General features: G+C 36.4%; 1 protein-coding gene across 8 annotated transcripts in view; it reads right to left on the reverse strand.

Annotated features, from left to right (window-relative positions):
* The window catches only part of GPC6 (glypican 6), a 1,052,395-nt gene that overhangs the window by 509,091 nt on the left and 518,747 nt on the right, over positions 1-24,557 (reverse strand). For all 8 annotated transcript variants that reach the window (XM_004423108.3, XM_087435928.1, XM_087435930.1 and 5 more), the window contains one exon: positions 14,352-14,743. In XM_004423108.3, the coding sequence (XP_004423165.1) occupies positions 14,352-14,743 (392 nt within the window). The remainder of the gene's footprint in view (positions 1-14,351; positions 14,744-24,557) is intronic.

Raw genomic sequence — 24,557 nt, forward strand, 5'->3', positions numbered from 1 at the left:
GAGTATTGAGTTGGGACTAGTGATACAGGGCAGCATGGTGAAGGAGAGACTGAAGAATTGACGGCTACATTGCTGACTTCAGACTTGTCAATAGGGATCTGGCATTCAAGTCTATACCCAACAGAGAGCTAAGCACTTAGTAAACATTCCAGATTATTGGAGAAATTGACAAGCAATATACTGCTGGGATTTATGAACAGGAAAGTGACTTAATCAAAATGGCATGTGGTGAAATGCTCTTAGGATCCCCAAAAGAAGGCACAGGGTTTAAAGGCTGGGAAAGTTGCCTCGAGTGGGCAACAGCCTACACTTGAGGTGATCGGGAGTTTAGATTTCAGCAGAAACTGAGGCAAGGGAAAGGGAGAACTATAAATGGGAAGCAACATAGAAAGAAAACGACCTACAATGAGGCTTCATAGTGATTGTGCTGCTGTAAATTATTAAGCTCAGTTTTTAATAGATTAGTTTGTAGGGTCACTGAGTATAAGAAAGGAAATGCAGCTGTAAATGTTGGAGTGAAGACAAAGTAAGAATTTGAGGGTGCAGATAGACAAAAGTTATCCTCAAACTTTCTCTCGTTGGAGATACTCTGACATACTTGTCACCTATCAAATAGATTTTTGACTCAGCGGTGGAAAGTAGAGAGAAAATGACACTGTGTAGCTAAAATTATGGGCTGCTCACATTAAATTGCCTGCCCCCTGAAACTGAGTCAAAGTTGTGCTCAAAAACCTGCTAACCTAATATTCTGGGCTCTCTTGAGGGAAATGATTTTAAATCTCACGATAAATCAGTTTACATATTCTAAATTAATTTAATGAATAGACATAAAATAAGTCTAAAGTCAGCTCTCTAACACTATGGTATTATGAGCCTGGGGGAAAGTGGCATGTATCCAGGACACGGTGGCTGCCACAGAGCCAGCTGCTTATGCCTGGTTGATCTGATCCTCTGTATTACAGAGGGAAATCCAATCACAAATCACAGTTTGTAGAGTGGTAATGAAAGTATCAATTGCATAATAGGAATTATTGAATAGAACCCCTGTCATGATAAGCTCTTCCCTGACAGTGACAGGCATTTTGGGGAAATGAATGTCAATTTTGTCAACCTCTAGTGTATCACTTTATGCACCCAAATAATAATTTACTACAACTGCAATTCCCAAGTTTCTTTTAAAAACTTTGTGCTAAAAACGTTTTATGAGAAACCTATGTGAACCAATGCTTCAGGGACTTGTACCTGAAAAATACCTTCTTTACCAGAAAATTGTGGAAATACCCTCAAATCTATCTGAATACAAATTAGTTATGTGGTTTTGAGTCATTTAATCCAGTGAAGGGCCACCTTTATGAGTATTAGGACCCCTTTTTAAGAGCCAAATATCTTAGAGAGCCCCCTCCCGTGATAATAGTTGAGCATTTATTTCTTTACTACTGATGCTTCCACCCATAGATACTTGCCAACTCCTGCATTAATTAGTCTCATCCACCTCCCCAGGGCAGACTGAAAACCACAGATTAATCCAACCATCATGATTTACAATCTTCCTGATGCTCATTACACTTAGGGACACCCGCAGTCCCACATACTAGGCCTTTGAGGGACTGGAAAGAACAAATCTCTCAATAAAGTGTCTATGTTATTTATGTCAGAGTTCCAGTCAGAGCTGAAAATGCCTTATGCAGACAGAATATTTCTCTATTTTCCTTATAACCGGAGGAACTATATGAATAATCAACCACAAGAGTTTAGATTTCCAGATGTGAGTTCCTAAAATTCTTTGCCTTAAGTAGGAGGATAATGCATTAAAACTTTATATTTGCACTGTCCAAAACAGTAGCCACTAGCCACATGTGGCTCTTGAGCATATGAAATATGGCTAATCCAAAACTGAGATCTGCTGTGAGTGTAAAATACACACTTAAATTTGAGGGTATTGCAAAAAATTAAAATATCTCATGAATAATTTTGTATTGATTATATATTTAAATGACCATGTTTGGGATATATTGAGTTAAAAAAATTTGCTAAAATTAGTTTCACTTGTTTCTTTTTATTTTAATCTGTTCATAGAAAATTTTAAATTACATAAGTGGTTCCCGTCATATTCCTATTGGACAGCACTGCCATAGACCCCAGACCAGGGAGTTGAATACTAGGTTGCTGTATTCAGACAAAAACTTCACTTCAGTGACAGGCAGTGTGGATTTATAGCATAGGCTTCTTGTCATTCAGCCTCAGGTTCCTTATCTAATAAATGGAATATTAACCACACCTATCTCATAGTTTTAATATAAGGATTAAATGACAATGTGGGAAAAGTACTTAGCCTAGTGGCTGGCAACTACTCAATAACCATTAGCATCCATTTACATTAGACAGAAAGAGAATTTGATAATGGTGATGGTGTTATGACAACATTGATAGGAAAAATTCTAGGCCCGTGCTCACTAATGTCCATTTCAGTAAGAATAAACTTCTAGCTGCTTATATTATAGGATGTTCTTGAAGACGTGAAAGAGGAGGATTGTTTCCTGATCCCAACATCAGGAATAGTCGAGTGTTTTTCTTGGCTATTGGTTTGCTTTTACTTGACTAAAGAATACTGTTTACTTCACAGTGATGGCTAATAAAAAGCTTAAAAGAGAGTTTGCGAATTCAAATGCTAAGGAGTCAACAACCATGATTGAAGTTCACTGACTGTATTTTTTAAACATAGACACTCTTCACATATTAAATATTTAGAATATTCTATATGTCCAAAAAAAATAAGCTTCCTACCACTGTTTGTTGAAACATCACCCAGTCTTTCACTTTTTTGCTTTTAGTAAAGATACAGGTACAGAGAACCTTTCCCTTTTATGAGACAAAAAGCCAACGCTGTGATAGATGGCAACCAATGACCAACTCAGCATCAGGCCAACTACAGGAGTGATCAGACCTGCATCAAACTGGAACACGGATGCTCAAGCGAAAACGAACGCGGTGCAAACGTTCTTTAACTCCAGCTGATTTTTGCCACGAAGAACACAGTCCATGTTGCTCAGATCTTCAGAAATTATAGAAATCCACATTTTTGTCAATCTTTCTGATTTAAAAATATTATTTGAAATTTAAAAAAAATCATGCCACATAAAACATGTCTGTGGGCCAGTTAGGACCAAGGTCCACCAGCTTGCAATCTAGCTTAGATCCAGATTTTTGGCCCAATGGGAAGTATTGCCCAGGGAGTTTTAATAAACATTTTTCTATCAGTCTCATTCCTACCTCCACTTTATGTCTATACCTTTTTATCCCTAATTTGTGTAACTGTCTGGAGTAGATATAAATCAATCAATAACTTTCAACAGTTAAATACATGGTAAGGTGGTCATGGAACTCCCTGTATCCTGGCATTCAGAGTGCAAAATGAGTTAAGCTAAACACACACTCACGCATGTACACACATGTAAATGACTTAAGACAGGTGTTTCCTTCTCTTAGTAAGAATGTCCAGTGATGACTATTTGTGAAAGACCCTCAGATATATTGGCAGCAAACAAACCCCTTAAGTTGCAAAATAAATCTTTAAGAAATAAGAGTAATTTTTCAAAGAAATGCTAGTGATCTGGGAAAATATATATGATACTAAAGTGAAAAAATAGAATCCGATATTAAGCATCCCATGTGACTTAACGTTATGTAATATAAAAATATATTAGAGTTACAAAAAGACTAGAAACAGAAACTTTTGACATTGGTTATCTCTGGGTAGTGGAAATTTAAAATTATTTTACCTTCTTTGTACTCTTCTGCATTTTCCACATTTTGTTCTTTTTGGAGGAGCACATTGATTTTATAGTCATAAAAAAAAGTGAAAATGCATAAAATTATTTTTCTGACTACCAACAAAAACTAAATATCCAGGTGATTTAAGCTAGAGTGAAGTTTTATTTGAACTTTCTTGGTAATTTGAAGGAAAAAAATGTCCATCTGGCTTGAGTGATTCTTAAGATTATTTCATTTCCTCAATCCCCTTTGTCCTACAATCACAACACAAGTGAGAAACTATAAATTGATCAAGAGGGAGAACTTGGATAGCTGAAAGTCAAAAGTTTTACAATTTATTAAACAATTGATATATCAGACTGTCTGGAAAAAAGCTATCACTTTAACAGCAAACAAAAGGAAAAAAAAAATCTGCACAAATAAGAAAGACTTTGTCAATCAGGATTCTATCCGCCATCCTAGCCAACATGTCAGGGTCCTTTTTCTCCATTCCAAAATAGATAGTTCTGATATCTTATGGAAATAGTGCAATAAATATTTTATATAGGTATCTTCTTTCTACAAATGCAGCATGGTATCATGAGATTTGTCTTTTCAATAAAATGCTTTATTGCAAGCACAATTGAATTCTTCTTGGCCCAGCATCTAATTTGATCAACTAAATCCTAAGAAAGGAATGAGGGCTTCTGCAGAGTGCTTGGTTCTCTGCTCTTTTACAAAGCACTATAAAATCTTATATTTCTTATTAAATGCTGTCCGTTTTCATTGAAAAACAGTGAAATAATGTTGCCTTACATCTAGATGTATTTTTTTGTAAAAGAATGTGTTTTTAGAAAGCCAAGAGCAGATGAGGAAAGTTTTAACACTCATTATTTATAAACGAATATATTTCTTTATGGAGAGACTCACATTTTTACCTACTATGAGAATAGTATGCAGAACAGTAATGTTTCCGTAATTAATATATTTACGAAAGTTTAAACCGCTGAATGAACTTTTTTGGTTGCTGAAATTGTATACAAAATGAACACAGAAAGTTCGCCTTTCCTACTTCTTATGATACTATGAACTGAAGAGGATACAATTTCCAAATAAAATCCTGCTATCCACTGAGCATTACATACAACAGCCGCATTTTTTGACATGCAGCACATTTCTGCAGGGACAAAAATGAATTTCTAAAAATCTGTTTATGCCAGCCACTTAAGCGTCAACTTGGAGTATTTATTGATTTAAGGTACAGTTTTACTTACATTTGAATGTCAAGTCACCATTATCCTATTACTGACACTCTGAACTGTCGATTTTCACTCTTGGCTATCCGATTTCGACACAAGAAAATGTAGAGTTTCTAAGCATCTGGGATTGATCCATTGTGTTTGTGCTGAATATCACCCATCAAGACGAAGAGGTATAATGCATACACCAGAAGGGGGATAGCCCTTGTTTGTAATCACAAAGGTAACAACGGAGAAAAATCTATGATATGTAATAATATACTTCCCCATCTTTCTTACAATCAAATATCTGTGTGACCTAATACCTCATTTTAAAAAAATACCAATATGTCATACTCCCTACATAAGTCCTGCTTCACTACGTCAGCACTATTAATGCAATATATCTGTCAAGGTTTATTACAATTCTTTTTGATGTGTACCTTGGCTCATAAACCTCTACAGTGCACTGATATTGCCTCAGGGAACGTCCTTGTAACATTGAATCTCTAAAGATGGGACAATAAAAGAGAAATTCTCCAAACTTTCAAATTTGGCCTATGATATCACACAGCCCATATAGTCTCCTGTCAGCACTCTGAACATGCTTTTGCATGTGTAAGTAATTACAGAATAACTATTGTTCAAATCTGGTTTCACAGAACATTCTGGTAGGAAAAGTACAAATGCATTCAGAGATAAATATCCAAGAACAGAGTCAGTGCTGGCACTGGGATAAACTGTAAGGTCCATTTTTCTTTATGAAGCCAATTCTAGAAGCAGCATTCTTTGAGTTACAGCATTAGAGTTTTATCTTTGAGCCTTTTTTATCTGTGTTGTACCTTAATTGGCACATTTTATCAGTAGATGTTCCCTATTAGTAACAAAGACATCTGCTTGTAGCACACATTTTCCATGGCCCCAGAGGAGTTCTTGTACTTGAGGGGCACAGGCAAACAGTAGACATGCCAATCAAAGTGGGTTTATGAGAGCCCATCATGGTTGTAAACATAGAGAACGCACCGCAGGGAAAGAAGCTAGAGCAGGAAGGCACAAAAAAAGGGTAAAAGGAAACTGCTTACGGGAAAGAGAAAGCCCCAATACACCAACAGGATCAATCAAACATTCATTATTTTCCTATTCTTAGCATTGTTCTAGAAGAGTGCATCTCAAACTATCTGTTTGAGGCTCAAATGACCTGGACAGGCTTTGGCTGGTTGTTTAATTTTTCCCAGTATGTCATGACTTGATACCCAATCCTACAGAGCATAACTAAGATGCAGCTCACACCACAGGAGCCTCACCATGCAAGTCCGACAACATTCAAGTAAGAGTCCACTGATGGCATCTTGGATGTTTGGGTAATGTGAAATTGCTATCAGAATTTTTGAAACACTTTCAGTTTTTGTATTTATCTTGTTGCAGAACTGTAACAGCCTGATCATGGATAAGCACCAGTCCATGGACCATGTGATGTTCAGCCTGTTCTAGAACATGCAGGGGCAGAAGTGTTAACTTCTCAACCAATGAAAACCACTTTAGTCAAACTGTGCTTGCTAAAGTTAGTAACATCCTAATGGCCAAATCCAAAGGTCTGTTTTCTCTGTCCCTCCCACTTGACTATCTGCAACATTTGATGCTATTGATTACCTTATTTCTTGAGATTCTCTCTCCCCCTACTTTCAGGACAATATGCTTTTCTTATTCTCATCGTTTGTCTTCCTTTTCTGTATCCTCTTTAAATATTTATACTCCCTGATGTTTCATCTGATCCTGTTCTCTTCTTTCTCTAGCTAAATGTTACCATCCTTTGCCAACAAACATTTATACATTGATGATTCTCAAACCAGTCAGCAGGCAGACACCTGTTACTAAAGAGAACAAACTGTGCCGGGAACTGTGCTTGATGCTGAGGACACGACCTGAGAAGATGGACCATATATGTACCTCGCTGGCTTATTTGCTTGTCTCTCCAGATGCCTCTCCACTCTGCTCCATATGCTTTGACTCAGGCCTCATCACTGCTCATCTGGGCAATTACAATAGTGTCCCATCACTGCACTGGCCATCAGTCTCTCCCACTCCAGTTTATCACTCCCATGGACTATCTTTTTTAGGTGAAAATCTGATCACATATATGACTTTTGACAAATGCTGGCTGTTACCCCTTGCTTACACAAAGTCCTTTAAATTCCTTAAGTTGAAATATAAGACCCAAATAATGCGGTCCAAATCTACCTCTTGGCCTCGTCTCCAAAAAACCATGACATTTCATGATTCATGCCTTTGAACCGGCTGGGCCCCTGGCAAGAAAGCCCGACAGCTTTTCTCCCTCTGTAAGACCCTATTCATTCTTTAAATCTAAGTCTGCCTATTACTTACTCTAAGGTGCCTTTTCCAATTTTTCAGGGCAAAAGGAAACCTGTATTTCTCTTGATTCACACAGTATTCTATCCACACCTCCACCTTTATCTTGATCATTTGCACCACACTTAAACTTTTGGAAAGACTATGATTTTCTCAAGGACAATGCTATTCATTGTTATTTTCTGTTTCTTATAGAACAACGTCTGGTACATAGTTGGAGCTCAGCACATGTTTGTTTCTCAAAAGTACTGGAATATTTATAACCATAGAAAGTTTTTAATTATGCAGGCAAAATAGACATGTGCAAAATCATGAGTGAAATAGTTTTTATTCAAAAGTTCAGTTTAGGTCTCTGGCCTTATCTCTTGCTATTCATTGCCTTGTACTTTATGCCCCAGGAATACCAAGTGCTTGTAGCTCCTTACATACATCAATTGGTTTCATACCTCTGTGCTTCTGCTCAGTTGTTGCCTCTGCCTGAAGCATCCTTCACCATGCTTGGTGCCCTTGTCATCTGCCCAGTGTGTAGGCAGACCCTTCAACACGTGGTTCAGGCTTCTGTACCCCTGAAGGTTTCACTGCACCCCAAGATTAAGCTAGGTGCATATCCTTTCTGTTCCCAAAACGTTTATTGCATAATTCTTTCATTATACATTAATATTATTTGTTTCTGCCTCTTTCTTCCCAATTAGTACTTACAAGTACTTTAACTTGCTCACTCTTTGTATCTCAAGAATTTATCAACAGTACTTGACATATGAAACACGCTGAACAAATGTTTATTGATGAGGACTGAGCTAAAGCTCCAAAATGGCTGTACTTTTACGAGAATCCACATTTGGATCAGATGAACGTTGGGTTCTTATAATTACCCCATCTCAGACTGTAGGGGAGAGGATGATTATAACTGTTAGGTACAATATAGTCAGAACTGTGGTTCCCAAACTTTTTGTTGCTATGTTGCATTTAGACAGAGTTAAAAAACCCCTTAACTTCTCCTTTCAATATGAATAAAACTTCAAAGTGGGATTCAATGGGGAGAAAGGTGCGCATTTTAATGGAATTCAAAGAGACAGTATAATTTTAAAATCAAATAACCTAACTCAGGCAGAGGTATTAGAAACAGACACAAACTACGAAAAGAATAAGAAGAAAGGATATACAAATAGCCTTTAATGCAGTGGAAACAAATGGCTTCATTTTCCTCAATTTATACTCTCTTCTTAACTCAACCACTTTCCAAAGGTACACACCTAATGTATACATTTTTCAAGAAAACTTAAAATTAATAAGAAAGATTTTTACTTGTTTTAACCAAAATAACCAAATTGTTTTCACCAAAATGGGACCTTCTCTCTTTTTTTTTTAATTAATTAATTTATTTTTCCCCCCCAAAGCCCCAGTAGATAGTTGTATGTCATAGCTGCACATCCTTTTAGTTGCTGTATGTGAGACGCGGCCTCAGCATGCCCGGAGAAGTGGTGCGTTGGTGCGCGCCTGGGATCCGAACCCGGGCTGCCAGCAGCGGAGCGCGTGCACTTAACTGCTAAGCCACGGGGCTGGCCCAAGGGACCTTCTCTCTTAATTCTCTAAAATCATCTGTAGAATCCCACATGCTATTCTTGAGGGGAAATGTTCTTTTCTCTTCTGACACCTGGACTTCCTCATACTCTCATGATTTCCTGTGCTTATCACAGCCTGGACCATGGTAAAATTCATACATTTTCAATCAATTATATTAAAAGCTATTTTTGTTGTTATGGCTCCTAGTACTAATATCATTTTTTACTATTTTTTATCATGAAATTATTTATTTATTGACTGCAAAGTACTTCCAAATATAATGTCCACATCATCATAAAGCAGCAAGCATATATTATTTATGTTGACTTAAAAGTTATAAACATAGTAGCATTATTGATAATTTCAAAAGGCTTACCTACTCTTCCTAACACTGCATATTACTGAAGTAACCTATATTGAATAATCATCAACTACAGAAGAGAATACATTAACCACAGAACTATAAAAAGTTTTCATTCACCTAAGGCCTTTTTGTGGTCCTTTTCATTTCTGGATGACTCCACAAAAATTAATTCCAATCAAAAGATCATCACAGAAGGAACAAAACAAATAATTCAGGTGATAGCTACGACAGGTGGTCTTACTTTATATCTTAAATTCTCTCTGAAAAGCAAAAGCTAAATAGAATACCATTTCTCTTGTAAATTACATCCGTAGTAAATTCTTCAGAATAGTTTTTCATTGTGATCAGAGAACGCTCTGAAAGGAAGTGTTTCATAGTCTCCATTTCACCAAATTTGATGATTAATTTTTTTCAGCCTTATGGTCCCTCAACCATATTTATTGAAAATTGAGTTGCTATTTATTGCTTTCTAGGCACACATTGTTAATGCAAGGCTATTGACTCAGGTGGATGAACCAGTTAAGAGGTTTTTCATGCAAAAACAACAGTCTGTGTAGCAGGCATAGGCAGATGTCTATTGATGAAAATATTCTAGTCTTACTAAGGACTAAAAGCCATACTTTCTTTTCAAAGTCATGACCCACAAGGAAGAAAGATTTTAGATAGATAAATAGATAGATAGATAGGTAGGTAGGTGGGTAGATAAATAGACAGAAATATATGGCAGTATATGGCAATAGTTCAAGTTCTATGGATTCCAACTCTACTATCTACTTAATTTGTCTAGAATGAATCAATGAAATGACTTGCATAGTTGAAGTGGTATCTATTGACACAATTTACAGCTTTTACTCATAGAAGTCACATTTATTAAAGCTAAAAAATATGAAACTTATGTCTTTGTTTAAAAATGTCATGGCAAGATGGACCAGTGAAGACAGGAGAGTCATTTCCACATTTGCCTTCATGATGAATAATTGAAGTTTCATCTAAGCAGACAAGCTATTAATATCTCTTTATGCAGCCCATCTTTCTGTGTTCTTCAGAGTGTCTGATAAGCCTTCAGAGGGACTGTTGGCACCCATGTTTCCACTCATGGATGGGTGTCTATAAGGGGGTGAGGGTGGTGTTTTAATAAAAGCACAATGTTAAAAAATAGTCTGTATCCTTTCTCCCTTTCAAGGCTGCTATATTATGAAAATTTGTTTTTATCTTTATTTTAGAGCTTTGCCTTCCATGTCTACCCGATATCATTCAGTGCAATACGGAGCATGGAGAGTGAATGGTGAACAAGTCCATAAACAGCAATAAATCTGATAAACAACCGAGATTATAGCTCAGGAACTTGACCATATCTGCACAGATGAAAAAAATTATAGATGAACGATAGTAAAGTCTTCTCCCACTTTAATCTCTTTCACTAAAAAAATCTAAAACAAACACACACACATACATACACAAACCCAGCACCAAGCTTAGGAAATATCACGTTTTTAATAACTTTGGAAACCCCTGTATATCCCTCCTGGACAACACTCCAAACCTAATCCCCAGAGGTAACTACCATTTGATGTTTGTGCTTATCATTTTTAAATTTTCTTCAGAGTTTCATCACATATATTTTTATTCCTGAAAAATCTATTGCTTAGTTTTACATTTTTCGACCTTTACATAAATGGTATATATGCTTTGGTGATTTGATTTTTTTCTCTCAAAATGAGGTTTCTGTGATTCATCCACCAGTGTGGCTATAGTTCACTTATTTCCAATGCTCCATAGGATTTCATGGAGTGAAGAGATTACCGTTAATGCAGAAGGAACATTTGTGATATTTCTATTTCTTATGTCATTGTAAACAATGCTGCTATGAATATTTTTCTACATATCTACTTGTACACACATGAAACAGTTCCTCCAGGGGTGGAATTGCAGTTTTAGGATATGCACTTCTTCAACAATACAGGTCAAATCATTATCCAAAGTAAACATATTAATTGACACTTTTACACGCAAAGTATAAAAGTTACTGATTCTCCATATCTTGTCAAGACCTGGCACTCTCAAAAATAGTCATTCACACAGAAAATGAATCCTGGCTAACTGATCACAGGTATTCACTCCAGAATCATATAACACTTCTAAGTCAGATCTTGAGCTATAGTTAGTTAAAATTAACTCGCTCCATCCAAAGGCTAGAAAAAGAAAATGTTTGTATCTATAAAATACGAAGAGTAAGCTTTAAAAATAATTATGTTGATGCTTACAAATTCGTCCTTCATTTTTCTGGTAAGGAAATTCTCTATAATATTGTGTCAAAACATTTGTGTCAAACTGCTATGTTTTGCCAAAGAGATAAATTTTCCAGTCAAAACAATTAATTAGACGCTATTAATGATCCCTTCCAAGATTTTAGCAGTCACTGTAAGAGAAGAGAGAAACTGAAGGAAAAAAAAATATCCCCTAAACCAAGACGCAGGAGATAAGCAAGTTTAACGATCTTCATTTGGGAATTTTGCCTTGAATTCCTTAACTCTTCTGCAATCATTTCATCAACTCTAAATCACTCAATTAACAGACCACAGGGAGACTTCAGATTTATGAAGAGATTAAACTTCAAACACAATTCTTGCTTTTCCTCTTAATATATTTAGTCCTTGTAATATTTTATTCTTATTACAAAAAATAGTTTGGGTGCTGATGATTTTTAGCACCCAAATCGTCCTAGCAGATCCATTTCTGGTTTAGTCAGCTACAGACATCTGGTAATCATTAGGTGAGAAAGTTCATTGGCAAAATACTTATATCCCTGAGTAGTAAATTATTTGAGAAAAAATTGTTCAGCTTGTTTTAAACCAAGATTATATATCCACATATTTATATCTGTCTGTCTGTCTGTCTGCTATCTATTTACCTACCTACCTGTCTATCTATCTATTAGAAGGCGGTATCCAGGTGTCAGCATGGGATTTATGCTTTGAGTAGATTAGGGCTAATGAAACTCAGGTCAGACAAGCCAATACCTGCATAGAACAGTTAACATTCCATGGTTACATGACCACAAACTACATGGCAAACTCACAGTAGCTGCTCTGCAAATGAATGTTGATCCTGAAGAAGTCAGGGGAAGAAAGTGTTGCAGAGTACATCCCTCACCATGTCTGGAAAAAAATTCAAGGTCATACTGTACTAGTGGTTGGTCTACGATGCCAGCCTTCACCATGAAGAGTAGCACAGTAGATTTTGGTAGACAAAGACCTGAGACTGAGACAGTCAGGGAATGAAAAAGGGTGGGCACCATCTCCAGGCACTTGTTAATGCCATCTTCTGAGAAACAGGAGGGATCCAGCAGCAAACTCTCCTGTGGCTTTTTAGACACTTTGCTAGAAAATATTCTCTTATCTTACTGGAACATCCTGAAACCAAAATATACGCATCTAAACGTTATTCACAGTCAGGCAGAATCAATATGAACTATCAGGAATGTTGCATATACCAATCCAGGCTTTGAATTGCTTACCTCATGTTTCTCAAAAGCTGGCTGTAAGTTTCATCCTTCAACAAAAGCAAAGGTTTCAATTTGAAACCTCTGTGACTATCTTTTTTTTTTTTTAATAACAAAATCTATCTGTTCAAGAATATATGGAATATATATTTATTTTTTGTACTTATCTATATTTTACAGACTTTCTCAGCTGATCGTATTTCCTCTTGCTCATCCACCTGGCCAATTCCTTATTAATCCAGTTTTGGGGCACTAGTTCCTTTGGTATACAGAACATTGTTGATTTTCAATTAAAAAAAACCATTGTTTTAACATCAGAGTTATATGCCCTTTATATTATTAAATCCCTTGTGACTACCCCTTTAGAGTGTTCCTGCACATAATCTTTTCATATGCTCAAATAAACTTTTTAGGAATTGGTAATTTAAAAACGGACTGCTATGAATTTTACAAATAGTGCTATAGAGAAACATTTTTAAAGGTACACACAGTCTTTATGCCAAGATGTAAATATTGAAGAGGTCAAAATGGAAAAAAAAATTGTAGGATAGTACCAATAGTTATGAAAAATATGTGGCTCTTTGGTACAGTTCTGCAATAAGAAAGTAGTATTAGGCAATAATCTTTGTACAAATATGACTGTCTCTGAGTGACATAATACCAGATTCCTATTATATATTGTTTTTGCTTTGCTTCTTAAAGTAATCATCTTTCAGTTTATTTGTTGGACTGACCTCGTAAATGGGCAAGTCCATCTCATAAGAGCAGTTGAATGTCAAGAAAGAATTTAAACAAAGGCAGATACACTCTACTCAGGAAATAGTCAATGTTTAAAGACAGCAGTGGAGAAAGATCCTTTGCATTAAAGGTTTAGAGACATCCTCAAGGAAAGGCACAAATGTGTATTAGTGATTTATCTTTCTCATAAGCCCAATGCAATACATGGCATTGAATTACAAAGCTAACGGATAACAAAAGGAATTCTCCTCCAGAGTCTGCACTTTGTATTCATTAGTCCTCCTTAATCCAGCTCTCCAGGTGTCAGCAAAGGGTTCTTCCTTCACTATTAAGGAATTTGGCCACTTTGACAAAAGTGATAAGGAAGAAGAAATGCCAGGTGCTGGTGTTCTGAACAACAACTTGCCTCCACTTGCAGGCCCCATTAAGACTGTCACCTTGTGACTTCCTAGAGGATTATAACCTCTGGATGTACTGTTTCATGAGTATGTATCATCCTTAAAACTCTGATCAGAAATGCCAAGTGGTCATGGTTACAAGACACCTGTTTTCGCACCATTCCTGATAAAAGCTTCTCTGTTATATTGCTGATAAATATTGACATTATGTTCCAAAACACATGGAAAGGCTTGAAATCCTATCTTCTATCACACAAAGCAAGAAAAAAAAAAAAAAACCCACAGAATTAAGCTTTGACATTTAGCTGATTTCTCTAAGAGCAAGGATCACTGTAAGTGAAAACTTTCACCTTGAATTTTTTTTAAACATTTATTTTAAAAACAGAGTAAAAGAGGAAGACCAATCAGAAAGATAGCAGATTTTCACTTACCTTGGAAACTCGGTTTGCAACTTCTCTGCCCACAGTCAGCCCCTGGACAAATGTCCGAGCAGCAATGAAGGCGCGGGTGACCTGAATTTTTAGTTTCCGGGGTACATCTCCAAATGGCTTCAGCTGGTCTGTGTATTTACTCACACATTCCAGGTAGTCCTCGCTGAAGTGATACTGTGGGTTTATCAGCTGAAACATCCGTTCCAGGAGCCGAGCCCAGAAGTCATTGAGCATCTCCTCCAGATTCACATTGCCCCCGGTGTAGTATCTTTTCAGCTCTGTGAAGAGGTCCTGGAACACTTCCGAATTCTGCATGTATAGCATTCCGTAGGTCCGTACAAACATATCATTTAGTGATTTTTCTGCATTCTCCAGGAGTTCTCGGAAAAATTCTGCAAATAAAATAAAAAGGCGGTCATAAATTAGTAAGATCTAGAAAGCCCAAGGCATCTACTTACCTTAAAAACAACTGCATCTAATGGATATTTTCATAGAAGAATGTATCCTGTGATTAAGGTATTAGTGAACTGATGATAATATTTTAAATGAGATTTGACCTACATCTATGATCTTCTATGAGTCAAAGAAAAGAGGAGACCACGTGAATTCCACTTGAAAAAATATCCATAAATATCTAAGTTTACCATTTAATACTCCCCAAAAGTAGCTCAATTATTCTTTCATTTATTGTTAAATTTTAGAAAATCCTATAGTTTGATATAAACAAATCAAAATATGTTGCAAAGTATTGTCATTAACATAATAACAAATGCATACTGATAAAAACATTTGCTCTCGCCTATTTACAAATCTGTCTCAACGCTAAATTCAATTAAATTGCTTTTATTTGGAATAGTTCATAAATGGGATATTCAAATTAATATAATATTTTGGAGTCTTTGTAGTTGCTATATATAGCAATCAATTATCAATGTTCAGAGATTCATAATGCAATTAAATTCACTTAATACCAAAGCTATAATGAACATAATTTAGGCTGCCATAATGAATCAGAAAGTTATGAAGTACTTTGGATTATCATTATAAATATAAACTATCATTCTGTAAAACTTGAATAAAATGTAGGCAATGGGGCTTTCTGGTTAAGACGTTCTAAATGAAAAAGTTTATACCAAGAAATGAACTCTTCTATCCTGCAACAGCACTTGAGTGTTACTGGGGTCACTTAAAGGATACAAAAGATAAGACAAAAATTAACATCACTGGGTCCTGTTAGCCTCATTGGCCCTCTTATTAGGCTCCGTCAAGAGATAATTCACGTGTGTAGGACACCTATCTATTTGCACAAATGAGCCTGCGTACAGAAAGCTCAATTTTTATCCTATTTGGAGAATGTAACTTGGGGTGGTGAAGAGGCCAAGGAAAGATAATGCTTCCAAGGTTATAAATCCAAGTTCCCCACAAGAGAGTAATTCTACTTTACCTCCCATAGTTTCCTTTTATTCCCTGAAGCTATGTCCCCTCTCAGCTAATACAGGGACAATCAAGTCCTGGCCACCTCAAGGAATCTAATCCAAGTGGGAATAGAAAAGAAAAACAAAAACAAAAACTCTTCTTTTTCTAGAGCCCTGGGGGGTTTTCTCCTGAGACATAGGAAGGAAAAAGCAATGACTCTCTCCATGGATTCCACGGAAGCTACACTTCATTTCTGCATTATCAGAAGTTGCCTGAAGAAGAATTTGATTTAGTTACTTCAGTTCTGAATAATATAGCATTGAACCATTGTGTTGATAATTAAATGGTGTCTATAACAATGATGATTATTTTATGTTTCTTTACAAGTAAAACCAAAGCACCAAAGCTTAAAAAGGACTCTGTTCACATGTTCGCCCTTGTACTATGAAAGAATACACTTTCTTAAATATAGAAATTTTGTTGCTGCAGTGGCAGTAAAAACTGAGGGATTATCTAAAAGTTATGGCTTATAAAATATGCGTGATCTTGTCCAAGGCCCCAAATATTTCTTATTTTAATTTTCCCCAAATGTAAAATCAGGCTAAATATTATTAAACCTCCCTAATCTTCAAGGATTCATTAAGGAAAATCAGTGTTGAAGCAGGTAGGGCAAAAATTTCAAAATTGTTAAAGGATCAATTAATCAAAATATTTATGTACGCTATATGTCAATGTTATTCATGATTTTATAAAATGAAGAACACTTCAGAATTTTTTCAGAAATATTAGTCACCTGGTTTGTCCTAAAATGGAAATTATATTAAGTTATTAATATTAATAGTAAAGTATAAAAATATCACAGTAAAACCTTTCAATCTTGAAACCAAGAATGAAAATAGCTTGGCCTTGTTGATATAGGAGCAGGGTGAAAGATGTTATAGATTGTGAAAGAAACTAGAAAAGAATGGAAAAATCACTGAATTGAAAAATACTAATATAATGAGACTGGAAAGTGCATTCTAATCATGAGTTCAGGACAGCCTATTCATTTATCTTCTTTTTGAGGTCAATTATTTTGTTGGACTCGGGAATTAAAACTTAATTTATTGAATACAGAGTACTGCCTTCAGGAATGAATAGTTAGTAATCAATAGTGTGGTCTGGACTTGCAAAGAGCTAAAAAAAAAAAAAAAAAAAAGAGGAAAAAAAATCTGGTCCTCATTGCTCTCCAAAGACTTGAGGTATAAATGCTTCTCTATAGGGATGAAAATTTTATTTTTTTCTTTTACTGAAGGTAACATTTCTTAGGCTTTCCCGCTCCTGACATGGGAATATGAAATATTGGGCTTATGCTCACTTTGAAGTTGAATAGTTAAAATCAGACCCCCTCCTCATTGTGTCTTGTGGTTTGTTTCCTTATGTCTAAATTAGTATTCATAATTGAATATAGAAAACAAGTTCTCATATACCAATAAATATGACTTAAATATTTCATTAGATTCCAAGCTTAAGTTTGTGTCTAAGGATGTGTCATTGTCTCAAAAGTTTGCTATCAGCTTCACTGGTCCTCGAAAGTCAGGTTGTTATTCCTTGTTCAAAATCATTATATGGTTTAGTGATCTCATAGTCAAAGTTAATATTTGGTATTGAAAGATGCTAATGTATCAGGCAATTGTGACAAATGTTGCTACCTTAAGGAACATTGATCTTAGATCTTATGAAAGATGGGGATCCAAGGTATTGAGGCAAAACTAATGTCCTCCAAAATTAAGTAGACTCATTTCATTTCAGCATGCCCATAGACTTAGACTTCCACCTTTTGAAGGTTGACTCTTTGAACAAAGTATTTTATGCTTGGATGAAAATTGTTTCCCAGCAAACCAAACAAGATCGAGATTTGGAAGACAGTTATGAGACCCATTCTGCTGGTGAAGTATTATGCCCAAACAGCACAGAGAACAAAATTGAAGAGCAACATAAGGAAAAACAATCTCAATGTAACCCTTTGTTTAATCAGAGAGGGCAAAGCTCACATTGGATAAAGCCTTCAGTCAACAAAAATCCTCATCTGTAAGAAACAGTTTGGCAGAAAAAAACATTTTTTATTTTTTTCTTCCCCAATCACAAAATATACATCAAAGGTGCTTGCTTAGGGCTCAGTTATGCTTCATAGGTGCACAAAAGAACTCTTCCCAGCCAGCATTAGCCTCTGGGAGGATTTTCTTCATCTAGAGGGGAGATCTGGATGCAGACATCTGTTTGCTGCGGGGCAGACTGCCTCAAGTGAGAGAACAATCTTGTAGATAAAAACCACCACTGTTCCAAAAACAAAAAGAAAGTCTGTGCATGCTGCCTGATCACTTGGAGAGGCCTCTTCAGGGGCAAAAATCAACTCTTAGCAGCCAAGAGGTGCCCTAAGGATATCTGAGAAAAGCTTCAAATGAAGCCTCCATATGAATGGATCAAAATGTAAGGTGCACACAGGGCCAAGGGAAGTGTAAGCAAGAGGGGAAAGGCAGACTAGAAGGTCTCTAGGAATTTGCAGTCCACATGACACAGCCAAAGCTTCTCCCAATCAAACCGGAAATTGTCTTGTTAATACTATAGGCAGATTGGGCATGGAGACTGGATTAAGCATTATATAGCATTTCTCTAGAAATTGTAGCATTTTCCTGTTCTACTCTCATACTCTTCAAAATATTTCTCATTGACAGCTCATTTAAAATGAATGTTTCAGGATGGTGGTGTAAATCCACATAATCACAGAACCCAATGAGTGAAAAACTTTGGTCACTAGTCAGTGGAGATCATATCTATATGTGATTATAGATAGCACTTTTCCTACCAAGGGAAGCCGGTGTACTAAATTTACTTCCCTAAACCCATGGATTTGTATTGAGTGTATATCTCTCCTAATCTCTTTCCTTCTACCCTTTTCCCACAAAAGCTTGCTAAATCCGTTCGGTCAGACCAGAACCCAAGCTGTGGCTAAGGAACAACCCGGAGAAGCTGGCATGGAGAAAATAATGGTTCGGAAAGCTGATTTCCTGTAAGGCTTATGATTCACAGATACAATAAAGCTACCACTCTGCCTCCCCATGCCTGTTTCAAGGTTGAGTAGGAGTGTCCTTTCTCATTCTGCACACACCTGTCAGCTTTCAGGTACATCTTTTGAGATGATTTCTCCTTTCAAAAGTCTCCTTGCTTACATAATAACCTGATATGGCCATCAGGAAAATGCTGAGTTAATGAGGAGCACTAACGGAGGAAGAATCACAGTGCCATTTACTCTCTTCTATGTCAGACGTTGAGAGTGAGAACACACGGTCCCTCATTGGCCTATCTCTTCCCACTCCCCAGGAAGTGAGACCTTGTAAGAAGAGGTAAGGACTGGTGTAGCTCATAGAGTTCTAGCCACATGAAGTGTCACCCTTGGCAAGTCATAGCTTATGTGGAATGACTGTTGAATGCCAGTCCTCTACATCAGGGGTCTCAGCCCTCACACTGCTGACATTTTAAGCTGGACAATCTTTATTGTGGAGATGGCTGTCCTGTGAATTGTAGGATATTAAGTAGCACCCCTGGCCTCTACCTACTAGATGCCAATAGCACATCCTTCCCCCATTAGTGACAACCAAAAATGTCTGCAGACATTATAAAATGTCCCCAGGGGGACAAAATCATCTCACTCCATCCACTGAGAGCCACCTTTCTATTAATAAATTCCAGAGGCCTATAAATAGGACAGAAAAACAGCCTGATAAATGGCCAGCACATTTCTAGACCTCATCAAACCCACAATTTATTTACAAGATAAATTTAGGAGATTTGCTTTAAATGAAAGGAGCTGAAACACAGGTTATATTCATCGGTAAGATTCTTGGTGGCCAATATAACCATTTCCATATATGGTGCCTGTCATGTGGGCCAAAAAAGTGGTGAACAGCAAGTGAACGAATAGATAGATGGATGAACTTGAGCACCCAGTGATATACATACTGACTCCATTTGGTCTGGGCTCCTCTTAGTGATAACTCTGTGGGCTCATCTCAGAGGGAAAGAGATGCTATAAACCACATCTTCGAACAAGACATAACTGATCTGCCCTCCTGTCACCCTCCATACTCTCATACATTTTTACAAATATAGACGTTCATATCCTCCCATGCTCCAAGTTCACGTGCATTTATACATAAAATGCCCTGTGGCCTCTTTTCAAAAACATGTTGGTTGTCAAGATTGCTTGACCAGACATTCACTACCTTTCCGAATAGCTTTGCCTGTCCTAAGCCGTGCTTTGCCTGGCTTCATTTTGTTGCCTCTCCTGCTGCTGGCCCTACTGGTCCTTGACCGACCTCACAGCCCATGACCTGACCAAGCTGACTGCATTCACGTTCACCCGCATACTTCATTCGAGCAATGCGCAGCATGCTACATTTGAGTTAATTCCCAAACCACTTTTGAGTCTCACACATAGCAGTAAAGCCTTCTTCCATTCGATACCTAGTCTGTTGTATTGAACAAACTCGGTGTGGAACTTGGCTTTGTTTTTGTTGTTGTTGTCAATAAACAAGACTATGCTATCTTTAATTTCTTGATAATGCAAGCTCAAAAACTATGTAAGGGAAAGAGGGGGAAGAATTATTTTGAATAGATATCCTATTATGTTGTCTTAGTATTTTTTCCTAAACATCAGTTGCATATTTGTGTAAGAAACAGACCCTCAGTATGCATTTTCAAAAATTATGGGCTTGAAATTACATAAAATTATTTTCAAAATAACAATTTATTCAAAAAGGGAGAAATCAGAATCTATAATTATTGCAAGACAATGTTGTTTATAAGCAAAAATTCATTTGTGATTTGCCACTTCTTTCTCTTTTAATTTATACTTTCTTTTGCTCTGTGTGTGTATGTTTTCATAGATTAAGTTTCTTATATTATACTAAGTATCACAATTTACTCAGTCAATTCATCCCAGGAATTAATAGAAGGCTATATAATTTCAAAGTGTTCTAATAGTAATCTACATCTTTCTTGTTTGAGGGATTATTATAACCAAATTTCTGTCCCTTAAGTAAGAGCCCCCCCCACCCCCCCACGCACAGACAAGCTGGTTTAAAAAGCAATCAATATGGTAACAGCATATCTTCATTATTTCCACTTGTCTCTGTTACATGTTAAGAGACAATTAAAGATACCAAAACTTAAATGAAAATGAAAAATGGATTTTAAACAATAGATGATGATAATTTCAAGAATAACTAGAGATGGCACCTAAGAAGTTGCCTGACGTTTAATGGGTATCATACACAATGTCAGACACTGAGTTATGGACTTTACATACAGAGTATGCAAATAAGACATTAGTGTATCTAGTTTGTAGATGAGGACACTGAGGCTCAGAAATGTTGAGTTGCCCTAGACCACTGAACAAGCACGCAACCCAGAACTTCAAACCATTATGGACAGGATGAGTTCTAAGAAAGAACAGGACAGCAGGGTGGCTTTACTGTTTATCCTAAGTCAAATTCTCACACTGTGATTTGAATAATTAATGGGAAATATAATAAACTCCTAAGACATTGGGTAAAACTATATTTAAATATAAATTGCAAAATGCACTCCAAAGTAAAAAATTAATTATTTACTAAAAATAATTTTCATGTGTGATTATTTTTTTCCACTAACACTAATTAGTTGATGTAGATAACTGAGACTGGAGAGCAGACTCAAATCTCTAGGGTTGGTGTATCTTTCTCAAAGAGGTGGCTTCCACGAGAAGCATATCAGTCACAGGGCCTGGGATTATAGCTACAGTGTATAGAATAGTGACTGGCACACAAAAAGATGCTAAAAACATTTGACTAAAAACATGCTTCGTTGTATGATATATATACACATATGTTGTATATCATTTTATAATAATGTGATTATATTACCAAAAACATACATATAGGTGAATACATTCACTATACATTTAAATGTTTGAATAAAATCAAACAAACAAAAAACCCAACAATGACAAAGAAGAATATGCCACAGAGACATTATGTGGTTCAAAATGCCCAAAATATTTAATATCCAGCCCTTTACAGAAAACTTTTCACAATCCCTCGTATAAAGAGTCAAAATCTTAGGTGAAATGTATGAGGATAAATTAATTCAACAAACCATATTACATCTTTAAATTCTTGTAGGTATGAAGGCAATTTAATTATTAGTCTGCTATCTCTGAGTAGTAGAGTAAAAGTTCCTCTCCTCCGTTATTTTTATCTTAGATGTTAAAATTTGCTCTGAGAGCTCTGCAGCCCATTCATCTCTTTATATTCCCCCGCAAAGTAACTAAAATCCAAAAGTAAATTCTTAAAATCACTTAAATGATTTAGAGGATTTAGGTGACTTCAGTGATTTTAAAGTAGACATCCCTAAACTTCTCTAAGGTTGTGGTCTAATGAGTCCCTGAAGAATTTCATAAGGAGAAAATCTCACAGTAAACCTAGTATATAAAATAGACAGCATAGAAATGGAAAAGGAAAAGAAAAAAAAATCTTACTGTGATACCAGGGTAAGGTTAAAAAAAAATTACTTTTGTTTTCTTTTTTAACTTTCTCTTTATGATAATTAATGAAAACAGAAATTTAAACTATCTTTTAACACCTCACAAGACCCTACAACAAAATACACTCACTATAAATCTAGGAGAATTATTTTCAGAAAATAGTAAATACATTAACTGTTAAAAATACTATAATACATAATTCAAAAATTTCTCACTATATTAATCCAAAGGTTATTTTTATTATATTACTCCAATCGTGTTGGAAACTGTTATAAATTAGATATAAATAAGTGGAAATATAAGCGTTCTGAGGAAATAATCTTAACCAATAAATCAAGAAAACCAAGGTTACAATAACGTATTTTTAAACGCATTATTCAGCTCAACTGGACATCATCATGTTATATTCTTCCAATGTATCTAATCTAATTGACTAGAATTTTCCATGAAGAAATTTTCTAATGAAAAGTCATCAGTTTACAATCATGAATATTTGTTAAAAATAATCAATACCTTGCAACAAATTCCTTCAATTTAATATCATTACTGTCAGCTAAGGAAACTAAATGCCAGGATATTTTTCAGAATCAGGTACGTAATTCAGCTGCAAAAAGGAAAGTTACCTGGAGAGCAGCACTATGTAATTGGTTGATACAAGGAGATTTGAAACAATAAAGCAGTTTATAAAAATTCTTGGCTTGAATTCACATTTTACAAGGTTAAACTTTTTCTATACTTAGTGATCTCTTACACATTAGATTGATAAATGTTTTATTTCTTGGTAGGTTATTTCTCTTGAAGATATCTTTTAAAATAAGAAAGACTGATTAGGCCATTTATGTTCACAAGGTGGTATAGATAAACTATTACTTTTGAAAATCATGAATTAAGTTGAAATTTGCTGACAGTTGCTGCCAAAAGCAAACAACTGTTTTGAGCCTGCAGACGATATTTCCATCTCACCCTAAGCAACCCATATGAAATTAAAAGCTGAGATGCTCTCAGAGTTCACTTTCATCATTGCACAGCTCCTTAGCTTTGGCCCACAGACAACACCCTATAGGTCTTGCTCATGACCCCACTTCCATTTTTCTTTCTGAGGTGACATTACCCACAGCACAGGATGTCTGTTTAACCCATCAGGCACCTAAACTATAGACCTTAAAATTATTTCCAACTTTTTGTACCCTCAACTGAAAAAAGCAGTTAGCTTTCCAAACTGGGATAGTATATTACTCTGCTCACAAACCCAGTTCTTTTCCCAGCTCGCCTTCCTTCTTCACCCAACTACTTGTGGGGCCAAGGGGTAGAAAAATCCCTCCAATACTAAACTCTCAGGGAACTCTGGGAAGTGGGGCCAAAGCTAGTTTGTAGGTGAAAAGTCAGTGATAAGGACCTGGGGTTAATGGAACAAGAGATTGTATAGGCTCTTAAGGCGAGTGAGGAGAGCAGCCAAATGGAATTTGCTTCTTCCTCCCTTCATAGAATTTGGTGTTCTCACCCTCGGCTGCCCATTAAAATCACTTTAAATAATCTTGATGCCCAGACTGCACTCCAGACTAATTAAATCATAATCTCTAGGAGTGGGATCCAGGTATCAGTATATCTCCAAGCTCTCCAAGTGAACCCAATGTACCGCCAAGATTGAGAATCATTGCAGCTCTCCTCTGTTCTCCAATACTTGCATTTTATTCAATGCGTGATGGTGGCTACATGGGCAGAGGAAGGAGGAAGGATGATGGAGGGAGGAGCGATATTAGATATAATGAAAGCTCCAATTCTCTTCTTCCCTTCACTTACTTTCCCTTCTCTCTTTTCTCCCAGTAGACAACTAGTGTTCTGGTCTTGGGAAGAGAAAATTCCATTGGTCAAAGAGGTGTCAAGAGCATGTGAGGAGTACTAGCAGTGGTCTTGGGGGATAAGAGTGTGCTACTCTCTTTTCCTTTCTCCTCCATCTCTTTTTCCTTTTCCACCACCTAACACTCCCTCCCCAGTCGCCCTCTGCCTTCACTGATTACTGGACAATGGACTTGTCCCATGGTGAGGGAAGGAAGGGTGAGCATAGGGAGAGGGAGCAGCAGGGTTTGATAATGCCCTAGCTAACTAATGCCCAAGAGAAAGGGAATGCCCACCATAGTCTAACGAGGACACCATTTAAGCACATTACACAGACAAGAAAAGGAAGAAGTTAAATGCGTTGGGAAATGCTGAGTTGTGAAAGCACAATT

Source organism: Ceratotherium simum, chromosome 10, assembly GCF_057802395.1.
Source record: "Ceratotherium simum simum isolate JZ-2026a chromosome 10, ASM5780239v1, whole genome shotgun sequence".
Taxonomy (NCBI): Eukaryota; Metazoa; Chordata; class Mammalia; order Perissodactyla; family Rhinocerotidae; genus Ceratotherium; species Ceratotherium simum.